This window comes from Xenopus laevis, chromosome 1L (genome assembly GCF_017654675.1).
Source record: "Xenopus laevis strain J_2021 chromosome 1L, Xenopus_laevis_v10.1, whole genome shotgun sequence".
Taxonomy (NCBI): Eukaryota; Metazoa; Chordata; class Amphibia; order Anura; family Pipidae; genus Xenopus; species Xenopus laevis.
In genome coordinates, this window is record NC_054371.1 from 37341683 (window position 1) to 37358540 (window position 16858).

The following is a 16858-nucleotide window of genomic DNA, read 5'->3' on the forward strand; positions in this document are numbered from 1 at the left end:
CCCCGTGTGTCATACCCTGCCTGCCCTATGCTCAGTGTGTGCCATACTCTGCCTGCCCTATGCTCCCCATGTGATACTCTGCCTGCCTTATGCTCCCTATGTGGGCCATACTGCCTACCCTATGCAACTTGTGCTCCATGCTCTGCCTGCCCTATGCTCCCTGTATGTGCCATACTCTGCCTGCCCTACGCTCCCTGTGTGCCATACTGTCTGCCCTATGCTCCGTGTGTGCCATATTCTGCCTGCCCTATGCTCCCTGTGTGTGCGCCATATTCTGCCTATGTACTTTTTGGGACATGAGCCCAGTAGGGTTTATTAGCATTTGGAACCAAGGTGTTTAGTCATGTGCTTGGGGGGGGGGGCTGTTATCCACAGGGGACGAGGAGGCATATGGATTTAAGGGTATGTTTTAATATGGCTACCCTTGCAGTGTGCAAACACCATTAATGTGGACATGCTCTTAAAGAAATTGCTCAATGTAAAAAATTAAAACTGGTAAATAGATAAGCTGTGCAAAATAATTTTATCTAATATAGTTAGTTAGCCAAAAATATAATGTATAAAGGCTGGAGTGACTGGATGTCTAACATAATAGTCAGAACACTACTTCCTGCTTTTCAACTCTCTTGGTTTACACGACTGGTTACCAGATAGTAACCTAATCAGTGACTTGAGGGAGGGCCACATGGGTCATTTTATTGCTTTCTGAGCTGAATGCGGAGGATCAATTGCAAACTCACTGAACAGGTATGTACCATGTGGCCCCCCTTCAAGTCACTGACTAACTTAAGTTATAAAGCTGAAAAGCAGGAAGTAGTGTTCTGGCTATTATATTAGATATCCAGTCACTCCAGCCTTTATACATTACATTTTTCCCTAACTATATTAGTAACATTTTTTCTTTTGCACAGCCAGGGCCAGATTTACATTGTGGGCGCCCCTAGGCCCATTACCGTTTGTCGCCCCTGAACCCTACCCTTTATTTTATGCAAATTTTCATTGGCACACAGGAAATGTAAACATTTATTATATCTCCAGGACATCCCCAGTGTTTTTGAACCAATGTGGGTGTGGTTGGGCAGCATGCCGCCCCCGGTGCAGGCCTAGATGGCCTTTCCACAAATCTGGGCCTGTGCACAGCCTATTTACGCAGTTATTTTCATGTTACTTTAAATTCTTGTGGTGACATGGGTGTGGTTTTAACAGGGAGCGGTTAACATCAGCTTCTATTTTCAGCCCTCCACCACAAAGGCCAGAAAAATTCCAGCACAATAGATGGACAGCACTGAATAAGGGTATTTCTGCTGCCTCTGATCCACACAAATGGTTAACATGCAAACAAACTGTCATTCATCGTTAACCAATGTAAACGTGATATAGGTACTGTGGTTTAGCAACCTGTAAAATTTATAACTTAGAACAGATTTTTTTCGTTAAATATATGAACTTTTAGAAGTTTATTCTGAAAACACAAGGATAGACGACAAGCAATGATCATATTCATAGTACTTCTTTCACAATTTGTTGTAGCAGCCAAAACTCACTTTAATGATGGACTTATCCACTGTGTGAGTCTGACACCACCTCCTATATACTGAAGCTGTAATCAGTCTAAACATTTGCAAGTGGGCATGCATGTGAAAAGCTATGGACATTTAAAATATGACCAGCGGCACAGTCAAACTCCATGTATTAGTGTTACCATATAGAACAACGCCAGCTTCTGAAAATTTTGCACTTACAAAGTTAATGATTAACCCTTGCATGTTTAATGCTTTATCTAATCCCCAAAGTAGTCATTAAATGAATATTTAAATCAATAAAAACAACAAGTCAGGAAATTAGATAAAGGGACTTTATTTTGAAAGCAGCACAGGAACCAGGCTTTTGCAGGCTGTAAAAAAATAAAAATATACATATTAGTATACAGCAGTTCAAAGCCCATTAATAATACTATACAAGGTGGTATGGGATTGGTTATCCAAAAAGTTCTGAATTACGGAAAGGCCGTCTCCCATAGACTCCACTATAATCCAAATGATTTCCCTTTCCTCTGTAATAAACCAGTAGCTTGTACTTGATCGCAACTAAGGTATAATTAATCTTTATTAGAAGCAAAACCAGCCTATTGGTTTATTTAATGTTTACATGATTTTCTAGTAGACTTAAGGTATGAAGATGCAAATTCTGGAAAGAGCAAAACCACAGGTCCTGAGCAGTTTGGATAACAGGCCTGATACTTTTACTATAAAACACTGGGATGAACCACTTATCTGCAGTAGATTGTAAATGTTATGACCGCTTGTGGTTAAATAATGGAAAAGACTTTACACTTTTTATACTAGGCAAAACACAGTGGGGGAACAAGAAGTCTTGGGGGAGGACTGCCCTGCAGCAGACAAGTCTTTACATGCCACATACTTGTTACATTTATATATACACTGGCATTCATATTTAGTATCTTATCTTGCTTGTAAAGTACAAGCTTTGAGCTGATATTTTCTAAATGTTTGACTAAGCTGCTAGAGTTAGGAACGTATAGCAGGTGGGAGTTTTTTTTACATGTCAGAATGTGCGCTTTTTTTGGATTGGTGCTTTGGAAATTTGGTAGTGTACTGCTGGGAGTTTTTCACCTATTGAATCAATGATGAACTATTTCCTAGGTAAACTAAGCCCCCACTCAGGAAAGACGCCTAAATAGAGAGCACAAAATGTCCAAAACGTAGCGCGGAAGGGTTAAAAGTTGGATCTGCTTTCAGAAGAGCACAAGTAAATATATTTGCCCAAGAAAAATAGCTTAGCTTAGTGAATTGGACTTGTGCTGAAACAAATATTGAATGTCATATGTTACTTCCTGGTTTGTACGAGCACAATCAAAACAAGTCAGCAGTCCGAGAAGCCCCTCCCTTTCATTACAACCTGTTTAAGTGCACTTCACGACAAATCCGTATTTGTTTTGACTGCTTGTATGAACAAGAAGTAGGTGACTACTTGCAACGGACCTTTTATGCCACTGACAAGACTAGGAAATTAGTCACCTATACTATTAATGAAGAATACAAGCAAGTGTAAGAAAACAGAGCATTGGCTGTTTACATTGTTTCAAAGAGTATGTTCCTTAAGGTGGCCATAGACTCCAAGATCCGCTCGTTTGGCGACATCGCCAAACAAGCGGAACTTTCCCCAATATGCCACTAAACTGCATGGCTATATCGGGGGTAATTCGAACGTTCGGCCATATGGCCGAACGATCGAATTACGATGCGCTATGCGGCTCCGACTGGTCGGTCGGGTAAAAATCCAACCTTCCGGATCGATATCGTGGCCAGATATCGATCGGGAAGACCCGTCCGAAGCCCCCATACACGGGCAGATAAGCTGTCAAATCTGTCTAAACGACCGATATCGGCAGCTTTATCTGCCCGTGTATGGCCACCATTACTAAGCTGACACACTAAAATCCCCTTTATAAAGGCCTGTTTCAAAGCAGCAGGGTTTCTCACAAACCACCAAGTGTGTGCTTTGATTTGTAGATGAAGGATACTCGATGGCGGATACCATAATCTGCAACAAACCACAATGTCCAAGCTTTTATTTACAAGATGCGCATAGTGGTGTATCTATTTTTATCTGGTTTTATGCAGCTGACACATTCGGGTAGATAAATTAGTAAAATCAAACGCAATCAGGTAGGAGACATAACACTTGCCCTTTGAGTGTTCAAACACCAACCTTTTACTCTTCAAGCTGCTGGACTGTACCCTTTTCAGACACATAGATACCATCCAAGAATTTTCTGATATCCTTATTCTTTACTGTGGTGGCTTGCTGGATCAAGGCAGCTTAAAAAAAAAAAAAAAAAGTAGCATAAGACAAATCCAACGAAAGGCTAAATATGATTTTACCGATTAAAAACTCACATGGATTCTGATCCACACATTAATGTCTAATGTTAACCAGTCACATTTCAGTAAGATCATACTTGAGTGATTTAATATTCCAAGCTTGAACAATTTTCAAGTTTGATCAGAAAGAAGCATGGCTTGATCTGTGTCTTAATGCAGAGCAAGGTTGATTAACTGAGGCGTTTAACAGGCTTTGATAGGAATCCAAAGACCAATATATTCCATTGTAGTTTTTCCTAATCCAACCTGCTGCACAACACATCTACGCCTGGCAACACCAAATAATGGGTGTTAAAGAGCTTACCGGAGTTTGATACAAGTTCAATGTCATTGCCTTCAAGAATCAGCTCGTCTTTCTGGGCTTGGGATACGGTGCATGCAACACCTAGAAGAGAAGTACAAAAAAAACCCCATAAATTATTTGAATTTTATAAGTGTGCCTTTATGTCAGCTTCATACCATTATACTCCTTAAGATGGGTGTCACTGGGCGCATGTAAGTTCAGTAGCCAGACAGATCTTCAGGGGAAAAAATTGTGCTTTATTTTTAAGCAAATGCAGAAATCAATAAGTGCAAAGATGCAGTATACACTTTCACCAGCAGGGGGTCAGCAGTAACCCTGCAAGCACATACCTGAGCTCCAGAACAACCTCACAAAGGCTTAACACAGACTCTTAATCATTTTAGTCTGCAGCTTTTTATAGCTCCCAGACTGCTCTATGCTGACACCATGTGATCAGCATCTACCCTATAAATATTCATTAAAAAGGCTGCCCAACCCTTTAGGAAGTGGCTTCTCAGAGCTCTACGTAAGTGCTTCATGAAACTTTGTACAACCAATTGCACTATTATATATAAAAGTAAAGCTTTCCATGCACACTCTTGTGAAGTAACATGTAACAAACATAGCTTTCAATAAACAATTGTTTTAGCACCATATACTTTCAGCCACATGCTTCAAACAAAGTAGGCCTCCGTTTGTTAAAGGGATACGGTCATGGGAAAAAATTTTTTCTCAAAATGAATCAGTTAATAGTGCTCCTCCAGCAGAATTCTGCACTGAAATCCATTTCTCAAAAGAGCAAACAGATTTTTTTATATTCAATTTTGAAATCTGACATGGGGCTAGACATATTGTCAATTTCCCAGCTGCCCCAAGTCATTTGACTTCTCCTCTGATAAACTTCACTCTTTACTGCAAGTTAAGGTGGCCATACACGGATAGATCCGCTCGTTTGGCGATGTCGCCAAACGAGCGGATCTCCCTCCGATATGCCCACCTTGAGGTGGGCAATATCGGGCTGATCCGATCGTGGGCCCTAGGGCCCAACGATCGGATCCTAGCGTTCGCCAAACGGGCGGTCGGATCGCGGGACCGCATCAACGAACAGATGCGGCCGCGATCCGACGGGATTTTTAACCCCATCCGATCGAGATCTGGCCGACTTTCGGCCAGATCTCGATCGGGGAAGCCCGTCGGGGGCCCCCATACACGGGCCAATAAGCTGCCGACTTGGTCTGTCGGCAGCTTTTATCGCCCGTGTATGGCCACCTTTAGAGTAATATCACCCCCTCCCTTTTCCCCCCCAGCAGCCTAACAAGAGAACAATGGGAAGGTAACCAGATAGCAGCTCCCTAACACAAGATAACAGCTGCCTGGTAGATCTAGGAACAACACTCAATAGTAAAAACCCCATGTCCCACTGAGACACATTCAGTTACATTAAGAAGGAAAAACAGCAGCCTGCCAGAAAGCATTTCTCTCCTAAAGTGCAGGCACAAGTCACATGACCTGGGGCAGCTGGGAAAATGACAATGTCTAGCCCCATGTCAGATTTCAAAATTGAATAAAAAAAAAATCTGTTTGCTCTTTTGAGAAATGGATTTCAGTGCAGAATTCTGCTGGACTAGCACTATTAACTGATGTGTTTTAAAAAAAAAAACATGTTTGACATGATGACCGGATCCCTTTAACCAAACTAATTTACACCAAAACAAAGTATTTACATAAATTATACACAGCTATTTACACAGTTTACTGGCCAGCAATAAACAAAAAAAACAACTAAATTCACCTCATCACAATGAGTTATACATAGCTGAATACATATCTACTCTAGATATACCTTGCAAAACATTTTATAAAATGCCAATACCTGTACTAAAATGGTGGCCAAGTGATCAAAGCTGAATGCTACTTTAAGGGTATGGCCAGACAAGGAGATTCGCGATTTTGCACTTTCGCGCAAAAGACGTGGCGATAAGTCGCCAGGCGACAAAATCTCCTCGCCTGGCCTTACCCTAACAATGTGTCTATTATACACTTCAGTAGAATGGGATGCCTTGGAGCTTTATCAAATATAGCTTTTCACTGGCTGCCTCTTATAAAAACCCCATTGCAAAACAGCTATTTTTATAGCTCATTTGGTTAACATTTTTGCTCAAAGATACTATGTAAATGTGGAGCAATAAACAAAAAAAAAAATGCAAGCACAGTATTAAAAGAACAAAATGTATTTGTTAGAGGGTGCCAATAAGTTATGCCCCCTATGAGTCTAATGCTAACCTGGGACGCTGTTCACCAATTCACCTAGTTTTATTTCACCTTTAATGAAAAGTACTCAGTTCTTTTTTAACCCAGAAAAGTGCAGGGGTCCTAGATTAGCGACCAACATACTGGCACCACTCTAAACTGGCTATCACCCATTAAAGGAGAAGTTAAGCTTAACTAAATGAGTAGCATAGAAATGTTGTACTTTGTTTTTGTTGTACAGGGAAGATCTATGTCTCCAAAAATGCCCCAGTAGCTCCCCATCTTTTCTGCTGATTCACTGCACATGCTCTGTGCTGCTGTCACTTACTGAGCTTGGGGACCAACTCAAAATACACAGAATATAAATGTAACAATATAAGGCTGATCAGCAATTAATACAGATAACCACTACCTGGCAGCTCAGAAACCAGTGCAACTAACAAAAATATAATAATCAGCCCTGTAGCATCATCTTATATTACAGACCAACCTAATTTTCTGCTTGATAATTTGTGACGACCCCTAAGCTTAGCTTCTCAACAGCTGCTCAGAGCCCACTGAGCATGTGAGTGTCACAGACACTTTCCAAGATGGTGACCCCGTGACAAGTTTGAAGTCCTGGGTCATTGCGGCTATTGAGAAGCTGAAACTTTAGTCTGATGCAGTATATAAAATGGCTTTTTTGGTCATTTTAATTTCTTTGTTTAGTTTAAAGTGCGCAGGTCTTCAGACATTTAAAAAGTTTGATAAGCGGGGGGGGAACGTATTTTTAAAGGGATACTGTCATGGGAAAAAAAAAAATGTCAAAATGAATCAGGCAATAGTACAACTCCAACAGATTTCTGCACTGAAATCCATTTCTCAAAAGAGCAAACAGATTTTTTTATATTCAATTTTGAAATCTGACATGGGGCTAGACATTTTGTCAATTTCCCAGCTGCCCCTGGTCATGTGACTTGTGCCTGCACTTCAGGAGAGAAATGCTTTCTGGCAGGCTGCTGTTTTTCCTTCTCAATGTAACTGAATGTGTCTCAGTGGGACATGGGTTTTTACTATTGAGTGTTGTTCTTAGATCTACCAGGCAGCTATCTTGTGTTAGGGAGCTGCTATCTGGTTACCTTCCCATTGTTCTTTTGTTTGGCTGCTGGGGGGAAAGGGAGGGGGGTGATATCACACCAACTTGCAGTACAGCAGTAAAGAGTGATTGAAGTTTATCAGAGCACAAGTCACATGACCAGGGGCAGCTGGGAAATTGACAATATGTCTAGCCCCATGTCAGATTTCAAAATTGAATATAAAAAAATCTGTTTGCTCTTTAGAGAAATGGATTTCAGTGCAGAATTCTGCTGGAGCAGCACTATTAACTGATTCATTTTGAAAAAAATTTTTTTTCCCATGACAGTATCCCTTTAAGGTAATGCCACATCTGGAGAGTTTGGGTGTTTTTTCCCAATGTTTTACCCTTGCTAAAGTTTGTCACAAAAAAAAAAACAAAAAAAAAAAACAAGACTCACATGATTCTCTCCGAAAACTTGCCATTCTTGACAACTACCTAGTTTGGCATTTTAAAAACAATTTTGGTAGATATGAAGCTGCTTTTGAATAAATGAAGCCACCTTGTGTGCTACTGCCATCAGAATTGAGAATTCTGAACACACAGCACTGTGATTTACATTGAAGTATTCATTTTGCAGAATATAAAACAGGAGAACCTCAACCAAGTTTTAACTAGATATAATTAACCTAAAACAAGTGATCCAATTTCAGATGGTAAAAAACAAAAAAAGTTTAATCCCAACTGCCAAGAGTTAACTGCAGTCTAACACCATAAATCTCCAAAAATACTCCCATATGTCCCTACACAACTTTCAGATGATCAGGGCAGGCTACTTGTTATGGTGACAAGACAATTTCTCCATGTAGGACAGCTTAAAATAAAGGAAAGACTAAGTATAATAGACAATAGCAACTGCCAGTATGAGCACTGCTTGGATGTCTATGTCCAATGGAGTTTACTTATTCACAGAAACGTAAGTCCTTTACACATCCTACAATAAGTTATCTGAACCTCATCTGAATAGTTTTCTTTAGAATTAATTATAACAGATGCTCATTGCTTTAAGTTAACAGTCAACACTACAAGTAACCAGGAGTACTGGGAAAGATGTAGCCAATTTGTTATCTCCCTTAATGTGAAGGCACACATGGAGATTAGATAAATCTTATCAATAAAACTTCTCCCCGAAATGCCTTTCGCCAGCAAGAGTGTGAATTGCCAGTGGGATGTCATACGTGCCACTTTATCATCCAAACTTTTAAACGCATTCCCCGCAAAACTTGTTCCGCATAAACAAAATATTTTAAACTTGATAACTCACTCGAGGTGCTGCATTTAGGCCATGCTGCAAACAAAAAGCCTTCTTATACTCAAAACCAAATAGAACATAGGCACACTCCACATACTGCTTCATGCTTTTATTTTTGTGAGATCCCAGCAAACGTTTCGGGGACATGCCCCTTCATCCCCGAAACGTTTGCTGGGATCTCAAAAAAACTAAAAAGCATTTTTCAAATTTTTGCAGAAGCAGTATGTGGAGTGTGCCTATGTTCTATTTGGTTTTGAGTGTCGCTTTAGTTTTCCGAAGTCGTCCGAAGTTCTCATGAGGCAACCTCGTTAAAACCAAGCGACACGTATGTCATCTCACTGGAGATTCCCACTCTAGTCAAAACTTCTCCGCAATACCAATCCTTGTCTAATCAAAGCCTTAACTCACCTATTTAATCTTTCGCTCTCAACTGGAATTTTTCCTTCTCAACTAAAACATGCTCTTGTCACCCCCATTCTGAAAAAACCCTCTCTTGATCCCTCCAATCTTGACAACCTCCGACCTATCTCTCTGCTACCTTTCATCTCTAAACTACTTGAGCGCCTAGTCTACAACCGACTTACCTCATACCTCTCTGACAATAACCTGCTGGACCCCCTACAATCTGGTTTTAAGCCACAACACTCCACAGAAACTGCCCTGACTCGACTAACTAATGACCTTTTAACCGCTAAAGCCAACAATCATTTCTCACTACTAATACTGCTTGACCTCTCAGCCGCATTTGACACTGTAGATCACCCTCTCCTCCTCCAGTCCCTCCAGTCGCTTGGCCTTCGTGACACAGCCCTGTCCTGGTTCTCTTCTTACATCACCAATCGTTCCTTCAGTGTCTCCTACAATGGAGTATCATCTTCTCCCCTACCTCTTTCTGTTGGAGTTCCTCAAGGCTCTGTCCTGGGACCATTACTATTCTCCCTCTATACTTCCTCCCTTGGCAAATTAATAAATTCGTATGGTTTCCACTACCACCTCTATGCTGACGATACTCAGATCTCTCTCTCATCTCCTGATCTCAACCCAGAACTCCTAACTCGCGTCTCCTCCTGCCTGTCCGCTATCTCTACCTGGATGTCGCAACGCTACCTTAAATTAAACCTCTCTAAAACTGAAATGGTTCTTTCCTCCAATTAACACCAGTAGCATCCCCGAAGTATCCATCATAGTTAACAATTCCACTATCACCCCCCCTCCCCAGGCCCGGTGCCTTGGGGTTATCCTAGATTCTGCCCTGTCATTCACTCCTCATATCCAGTCACTTATTAAATCATGTCACTTCCACCTAAGGAACATATCCAAAATACGATCATTTATCACCCAAGACGCTGCCAAAATTCTTATTCACTCTCTCATCATATCGCGTCTAGACTACTGCAACTCTCTTTTAATTGGCCTCCCCCTCCAGAGACTGTCACCTCTCCAGTCCATAATGAACACTGCTGCGAGGCTCATACACCTCAGCAACCGCTCCTCCTCTGCCTCGCCATTCTGTCAATCCCTGCACTGGCTTCCGTTACCTTTCAGAATCAAATTCAAATTATTGACACTGACTTTCAAAGCACTTCACAACTCTGCTCCACCCTACATCTCTGAACTCATCTCTATATACTCTCCCACTCGCTTACTACGCTCCTCTACAGACCTGCTACTCAACTCTTCTCTCATTACCTCCTCACATGCTCGCATTCAAGACTTTGGAAGGGCTGCACCCCTCCTCTGGAACGCTCTCCCACGGTCTGTCCGACTTTCTCCCAACCTTTCTGCTTTCAAAAAATCTCTGAAAACACACTTCTTTCGAGAAGCCTACCCTCACTCTGCTTAACTACCAAACGCAACACCACATACAGTACCACATTCCTCACCAACTTACTTCGATTTTGCCCACTCCCACACCTTGTGTATTACTCCCTTCCCTTTAGACTGTATGCCTATGCATAGGGCCTTCCTCACCTCTTTGTACCTGTATTGATCGAGATGTTTGTTACTCCTTATATTCTATATATGTAATTCATGTGATGTAGTTGTATAATCACATTTACTTTACAGTGCTACGCAATATGTTGGCGCTATATAAATACATGTTAATAAAAATAATATAAAGTTCTCATGAGGCAACCTCGTTAAAACCAAGCGACACGTATGTCATCTCACTGGAGATTCCCACTCTAGTCACCTGTAGTCGGCCACTCATAAGTTAAAGCATCCAGACATGACACTTGCCTGATCTCATGCGAACCCTACGGATATACTTTTCACCCAAGAAGTTCCTGATTTCCACAAGAGATCCGCTCTCCTGAATGACAACGTTGATGGGAAAGTGAGCATACACAGATCTCATTTTGTAACGAAAGCCCTGTGGAGACAGATGCAGACATTTGATTATGAAAAGAGATTAGAGCAAACATACATAAAGGTGGACATTTACAGACACAAACCTATGTTACTATACATTGATAGCCAAGTTCTAGCTCCTCTCTACCATGTAAAGCTCATAAAACTGCTCTTATTATATAAAGACAACTCATGGCACTGGTTTGTAATTCCACATGTAGGCAAACCTCCATTTGGAATTAAAACATCCATAGAGTACAAATCTAATACATGCTTTCTGCAACTATTTTTGGGCTTATGTCACACTGTGACATTTACCACCACCTATATTTTAATGTGCACAAAACCAGATTTTAACCCAAAGGAATAATCGCGCACTACTGTGACAAGCAGCTGCCTTTAATGTCAGTCTGCACTAGCAGTTATTTTTTCTTCCATGTGCGGAGGAAACAATTCCTTTAATGGAACGTCTTAAAAAGAAACAGCCATAGCATTTGGACATACATTTGAACCTAGCATCGCGTTACATCAGCCCTTTTGTAACAAGTCTGCATACACAAGTCAACTAATACTTGGCAGACAGGAAAGTAACTTTACTTACCAGTGTGACTCCTTTTACCATGTTTTGCACATGACTACAAATGGTGCGCACTGTGGCCAGCTCTTTTCTGTTACCCCACCATTTGTCAACACGAAGCTAATAAGGGGGAAAAAAAAAAAGTTAATTAGAAACCAAGCTACATCTCTATTTAGGGAAACCTAGCCCTGAAGCCAGCTTGGGAAGGCACTTATTTGCTGCCCTGCATGTTGCTTAAACTATAGTAGGAGGGTGGAGACTAGGCTTACATATCTAACTGTGTAATGTGAGGAACTGCCCAAATAATGACTACAATGGGCACAGGGGACTTGAAAATGATCTAAAAAAATATATATGTAAAAAGGTTTTCCTGCTGTCACATTATGTGGCACATTAAGTCTTACGCCTTTGCTCTATACTCACCACTAGTAAGTCTATGTTAGCAAGTCAATCACTATTCAGATATGTCAACTGGTATATTATTTTGAAGCTGGTTTAACCAAAGTTCTAGTATAAACACACAAAAGCATGACAAATACAAGTTTGAGATTAAAGGAGTAGTTCACCATCAAACAACTAGTTTTCAGACAGATCACCAGAAATAACTACTTTTTACTATTACTTTCTGTGTCACCATTTTTCTAATATTGAAGTGTAAAGTCTATGTAACCTTCTAAAGCAGCTCTGGGAGGGGTCGCCAACCTTGTAAACTGTTCTAAATGGATACATTTAGCGGATACATTTCTTATCTTTGTCCCTGCTGAGCAGAATCTCTGGGTTTCATTACAGGCAGCTGTTAGAATTGATACAATAGTTGCCAATACTTCAGAGATGCTGCTGAGAAATGGATCAACTAAATGTTGCAAAATTGTAACAGTTCAGAGTCTGCACCTGAATTACTGAGCCGTCAGACTGAAACATCAGAGACAGGAACATTCAACTTTAAACTTAGATTTTAGAAAAAAGGTGAAAAAATAATGGAAATTAATTGAAAAAAAAAAAAAGTCTATTTTTGGGGAACAATCTGAAATCAACTGAACAAAAAAAGTGTTTGGAAGGTGAACAAGCCCTTAACTACAGTTTATACCACATAGTAAACAAAGATTGTACTTACCCTCCTCTTCTTCTTGCCCATGAGACACAGTTCAACATTTATGTGGTTGAAGTTTTTCCGCAGGACACCTCTGGGCCCCTTTACAGTAACTGTACGGCCCTTCAAGGAGATGTCAACTATGAAGAAACAAGAAAGTCAGAAGCATGCAGGCAGATAAAATGAAAAGACGAAAAAAAAAAAAGAAAATTCAGAGCAACTTACCATTCTGAGGGATGTCAACAATCTGGTTGCTGAGAATGGTCTTCATTCTATAAATGAATATTAAAAATAAATAGTACACATCCATGTTATTTGTGACTTAGCGCTAAGTGAACATCACCTTGGTAGCCTAAACAAAAGTGATGCCCATTAGCCTTAGTTTCCCTCCTACGGATTTTTATGGCCCCCTATGCTGCTGGACGGCTCCATTGACATTTGATTTCAATTTAATGGAACAGAGCCCTTCAATGTTCTACCCACTATATGCGCAAAAAAAAAAAAGTTAGCCAAACCATCTAAAACGGAGTTTTAACTCAACCTGGCCCAGCAAACCCACGGTTACTTATTTATATCATGCCAAAATTCAACTGCTAGAAGACACTGGGAGTTGTCGTTCCTCTGCAAGGTTACAGAAAGTAACTGCAACTACCACTTTTTTTTTTAGTTTTGAGGTGCATGACATTAAAGAGCACCACAAGTCTGTCAATGCATGTCAAATGCAAAGCAACAAACACTACCTTAAGAGCAGAGACACGCTCAAAGTCGATTTGCTTTCCGAAGTCACCTCACGGCAATCTAGCTGTCGTTGCCGGGGATTTAGATTCTAGTCGGCAGGAGGCAGTTTCGGGGAGATTAGTCGCCCCGAAGAAGAGGCAATTTATCGGCGGGTGACTAAAGCTGGCCATAGACGCAACGATGGCCAGTTTAAATCTGCCGGAAACTTCGTGTATGCCTTACCCTAAGGCAATGACACGCTGAGATTCTGGGAGAGAGCTAGCCCACAGGACAGCAGGCGGGAAGGCAGTTTGGGTAGATTAGTTGCCCCGAAAAAGGAGATTTGTCCCTGAATCACAATGTGTCACTGCCCAAAAGGTACACATAGTCCCTTTACTTTCTGCTGCTTTCTCCCAGCATGACATTTGAAGAATGCCTGATCACAAAAAAAAATATAAACACAAACAAGAGTGGGTGTCTGGCTATGAGCCATACTGTGAAAAAGGCCAAAATGGATGCCTCCTATCTGTCTGCAGGGGACCACTAAAAGGAATTCTCAAATATAAACCCTTTCACCCCTCAGTACCACTGCAGATCCCACATCTTCAAGGCAAATTAGGCACTGGAACTAACAGAAGCCTAGGAAATATTTATTCCATAAAACAGACAGGTGAAAAGTGGCCATTAGAGAGCACAACATGGGGTTACAGTCTTCATTTACATTAATAAACTCACACACACACACACAGGGTTCTTGGACTGGGATTGAAACAGGATCTGGCACGTCTAATACACAAAGGCCCAAACACAAGTAAATCACAATTCCACGGCAGTTGATAACTGGCAGTTGCAATAACTCCCACATTACCAGACCAGGCCCAGGAACATGTAATCTAGTAAGTGCCTTAAAGAACTCCAGGCCAGTCTAGTGGCGGAGCAACAAACCGCACTCATCCCGTCTCCCTCGCAGCAAACAAGCCCCATATATTGCGCGGGAGAGAGAAAAACACAGCACATTCACAAACCGGCTACGGAAGACACAAATAAACTCTTCCGCCCAGGATGGAAGAAGATTGCAAAGGCTCTGGCGATAAAGCCGCCATATCCTCACCTCGCAGCTGACAGAGGAAAGGGAGAGCGTCTGTCGTCATCACGTTTTTATACCACCGCCGAGCGCCGCCTCGAAAGGGACGTAGATAACGTAGACCTGATCAATAGATTTCACTTACTGATCGTCGCTGATAGTTGATAAAGTAAAATATGTGCGTAAATGGATATAGGATTATGATTAGTGCTCTGGGTAACGTTGCCGTTGTGAAAGAAAGCAGCTATCTGAAAAACGTCTACTGTGCAAAATGAAAACTTTAGGGCGACTGTGTAAATTAAATAAAGGAAGCTTTGCTGAGCGGCTTATGCTGTCTTGCTTTCAAAACACGCATGCGCATTTGGTTCTCCTGTTGCGATTCTGTAACTGCGAGTGAGTAGGGGAAGAGTTGCGCTTGTCCAGAACAGCTGCGTGTCGAGCGGGGAGTTAGTTAACATTCTGCCCTTTGGAGCGGGTGCTCGCTGTATTCTGTCACCCCGAGTGAGGAGTCAGAGCAGCCGAGATGAGTCTGACTATGTGCACTCCGCAGAGCGGCAGAACTTCTACCGACTTCACTTGCGGGGTGACAATGTGTTTATATAGGGCTAAAGTTGCCTGTAATAAAGGGGGACTGGAAGATGTCCTCATTAGCAGACCGCTGTCATATTTGGAGGTGCAACGTATCCAGATCACTTTTCTAAGATGGACTCACTCCCTCATTGTATAGAGCAGGGGCCCCAACCTTTTTTACCCATCAGTCACATTCATATGTAATAAGAGTTGGGAAGCAACACAGGCATGAAAACTCAGCAGAGGTGCCAAATAAAGCATATGATTGGCTATTTAGTATGTTAACTGGCAGCCAACAGGGTTTTTTTTTTTTTATACAACAACAACAACTTGCCACCAAGCCAGGCATACAGAACGCATTTTAGGACATAATCAGGAGAAAACACATCCTGCATTCGCTCTCCTAACAAAGTATGCAGACTTGCCTCTTATTTTACTCACTGATCTGAAGATGCTGCAGTCACACCTCTGTGCTGCCCACATAACCTGTTGCAATCTCCCCCCTAGGGTTGCCACCTGGCCGGTAAAAATGATGGTTCATCTCAATGTTATTAATAGGGAAAAAAGATAAATATATAGGAAGGCCGGTATTTTTTTTTCAGAAAAGGTGGCAACCCTACTCCCACTCATGGCTCATTCCTCAGCCCTCCCTCCTCAGCTCTCAGCCCTCCCTCCTCAGTCCTCAGTACAAATGCTCTCCAACCTTGGCCAGCCCTCCCTCCTTAGCCCTCCTTCCTCAGCTCTCAGCCCTCCCGCCTCAGACCTCAGCTCCTAAAGCCAGGCTGATGGCTTAGGAGGGCAGGCTGAGGATGGAGAGCGTTTGAGGGCTGAGGGCGGAGAACATTTCTACTGAGGAGGGAGGGATGAGGAGGAAGAGCTGAGAAGGGAGGACCCAGGACATAGGTGCGACTGCAGCCTTTCAGGATGGGGGAGAGAAAAAGCAGGCGATGCTGCATTCCTCTACCTTTGGAGATCGCATGCAGGAGAGCGATTTCCCCTGAGGATGTCGTAAAATGCTTTCCGTACAGGCATTCAAAATAAGCACCTGCTTTGAGGCCACTGGGAGCAGCATCCAAGGGGTTGGGGAGCAACATGTTGCTCACAAGCCACTGGTTGGGGATCACTGGTATAGAGCATTAGTACACATGTCAGTAATTCTATCGCCCTTGCCCAAAGAAATGGCCTTTGTGATGTTCAGGCAAATGTCTTCTCTGTATTATTCTATTAGGGAAGTGGCACAGGGGTAGATTTGTCAACATAAGTTGAACTTCGTTTTCTAAAGTCACCAGAAGGGGCCTTGCATGGAAACTTTGGACGACTTCTAAAAACAAAGCACTGCATACTTAACCCATTTACTTTTTTGCAGATAAAACATGGGTGACAAATCTCCCTGTGTACCACTACCCTTAAAGGGGTGTTTCACCTTTAAGGTAACTTTTATTATGTTATAGAATGGCCAATTCTAAGCAACTTTTCAATTGGTTTTCATTATTTTTTTTCAGTAGTTTTCTAGTTAATTGCCTTTTGCTTGTGACTTTTTGCAGCTTTCCAACAGGTGTCACTGATTCCCTTCTAAAAAACAAATGTTCTGTAAGGCTACAAATTAGTGATGTGTGGGCGACCCGATACCCGCCGGTCGGGCGGGTTCGGGTCAACCTCGCAGC

General features: G+C 41.9%; 1 protein-coding gene across 5 annotated transcripts; it reads right to left on the minus strand.

Annotated features, from left to right (window-relative positions):
* Positions 1 to 1841: 1841 nt before the first annotated feature.
* rpl9.L (ribosomal protein L9 L homeolog) lies at positions 1842 to 16858 on the minus strand. Of its 5 annotated transcripts, none has more exon segments than NM_001087300.1 (8): positions 1842 to 1894; positions 3733 to 3842; positions 4210 to 4290; positions 11046 to 11178; positions 11758 to 11853; positions 12848 to 12963; positions 13049 to 13095; positions 16851 to 16858. In NM_001087300.1, coding segments are annotated over 6 exon segments (579 nt in total). In that variant the 5' UTR covers position 13095; positions 16851 to 16858; the 3' UTR covers positions 1842 to 1894; positions 3733 to 3735.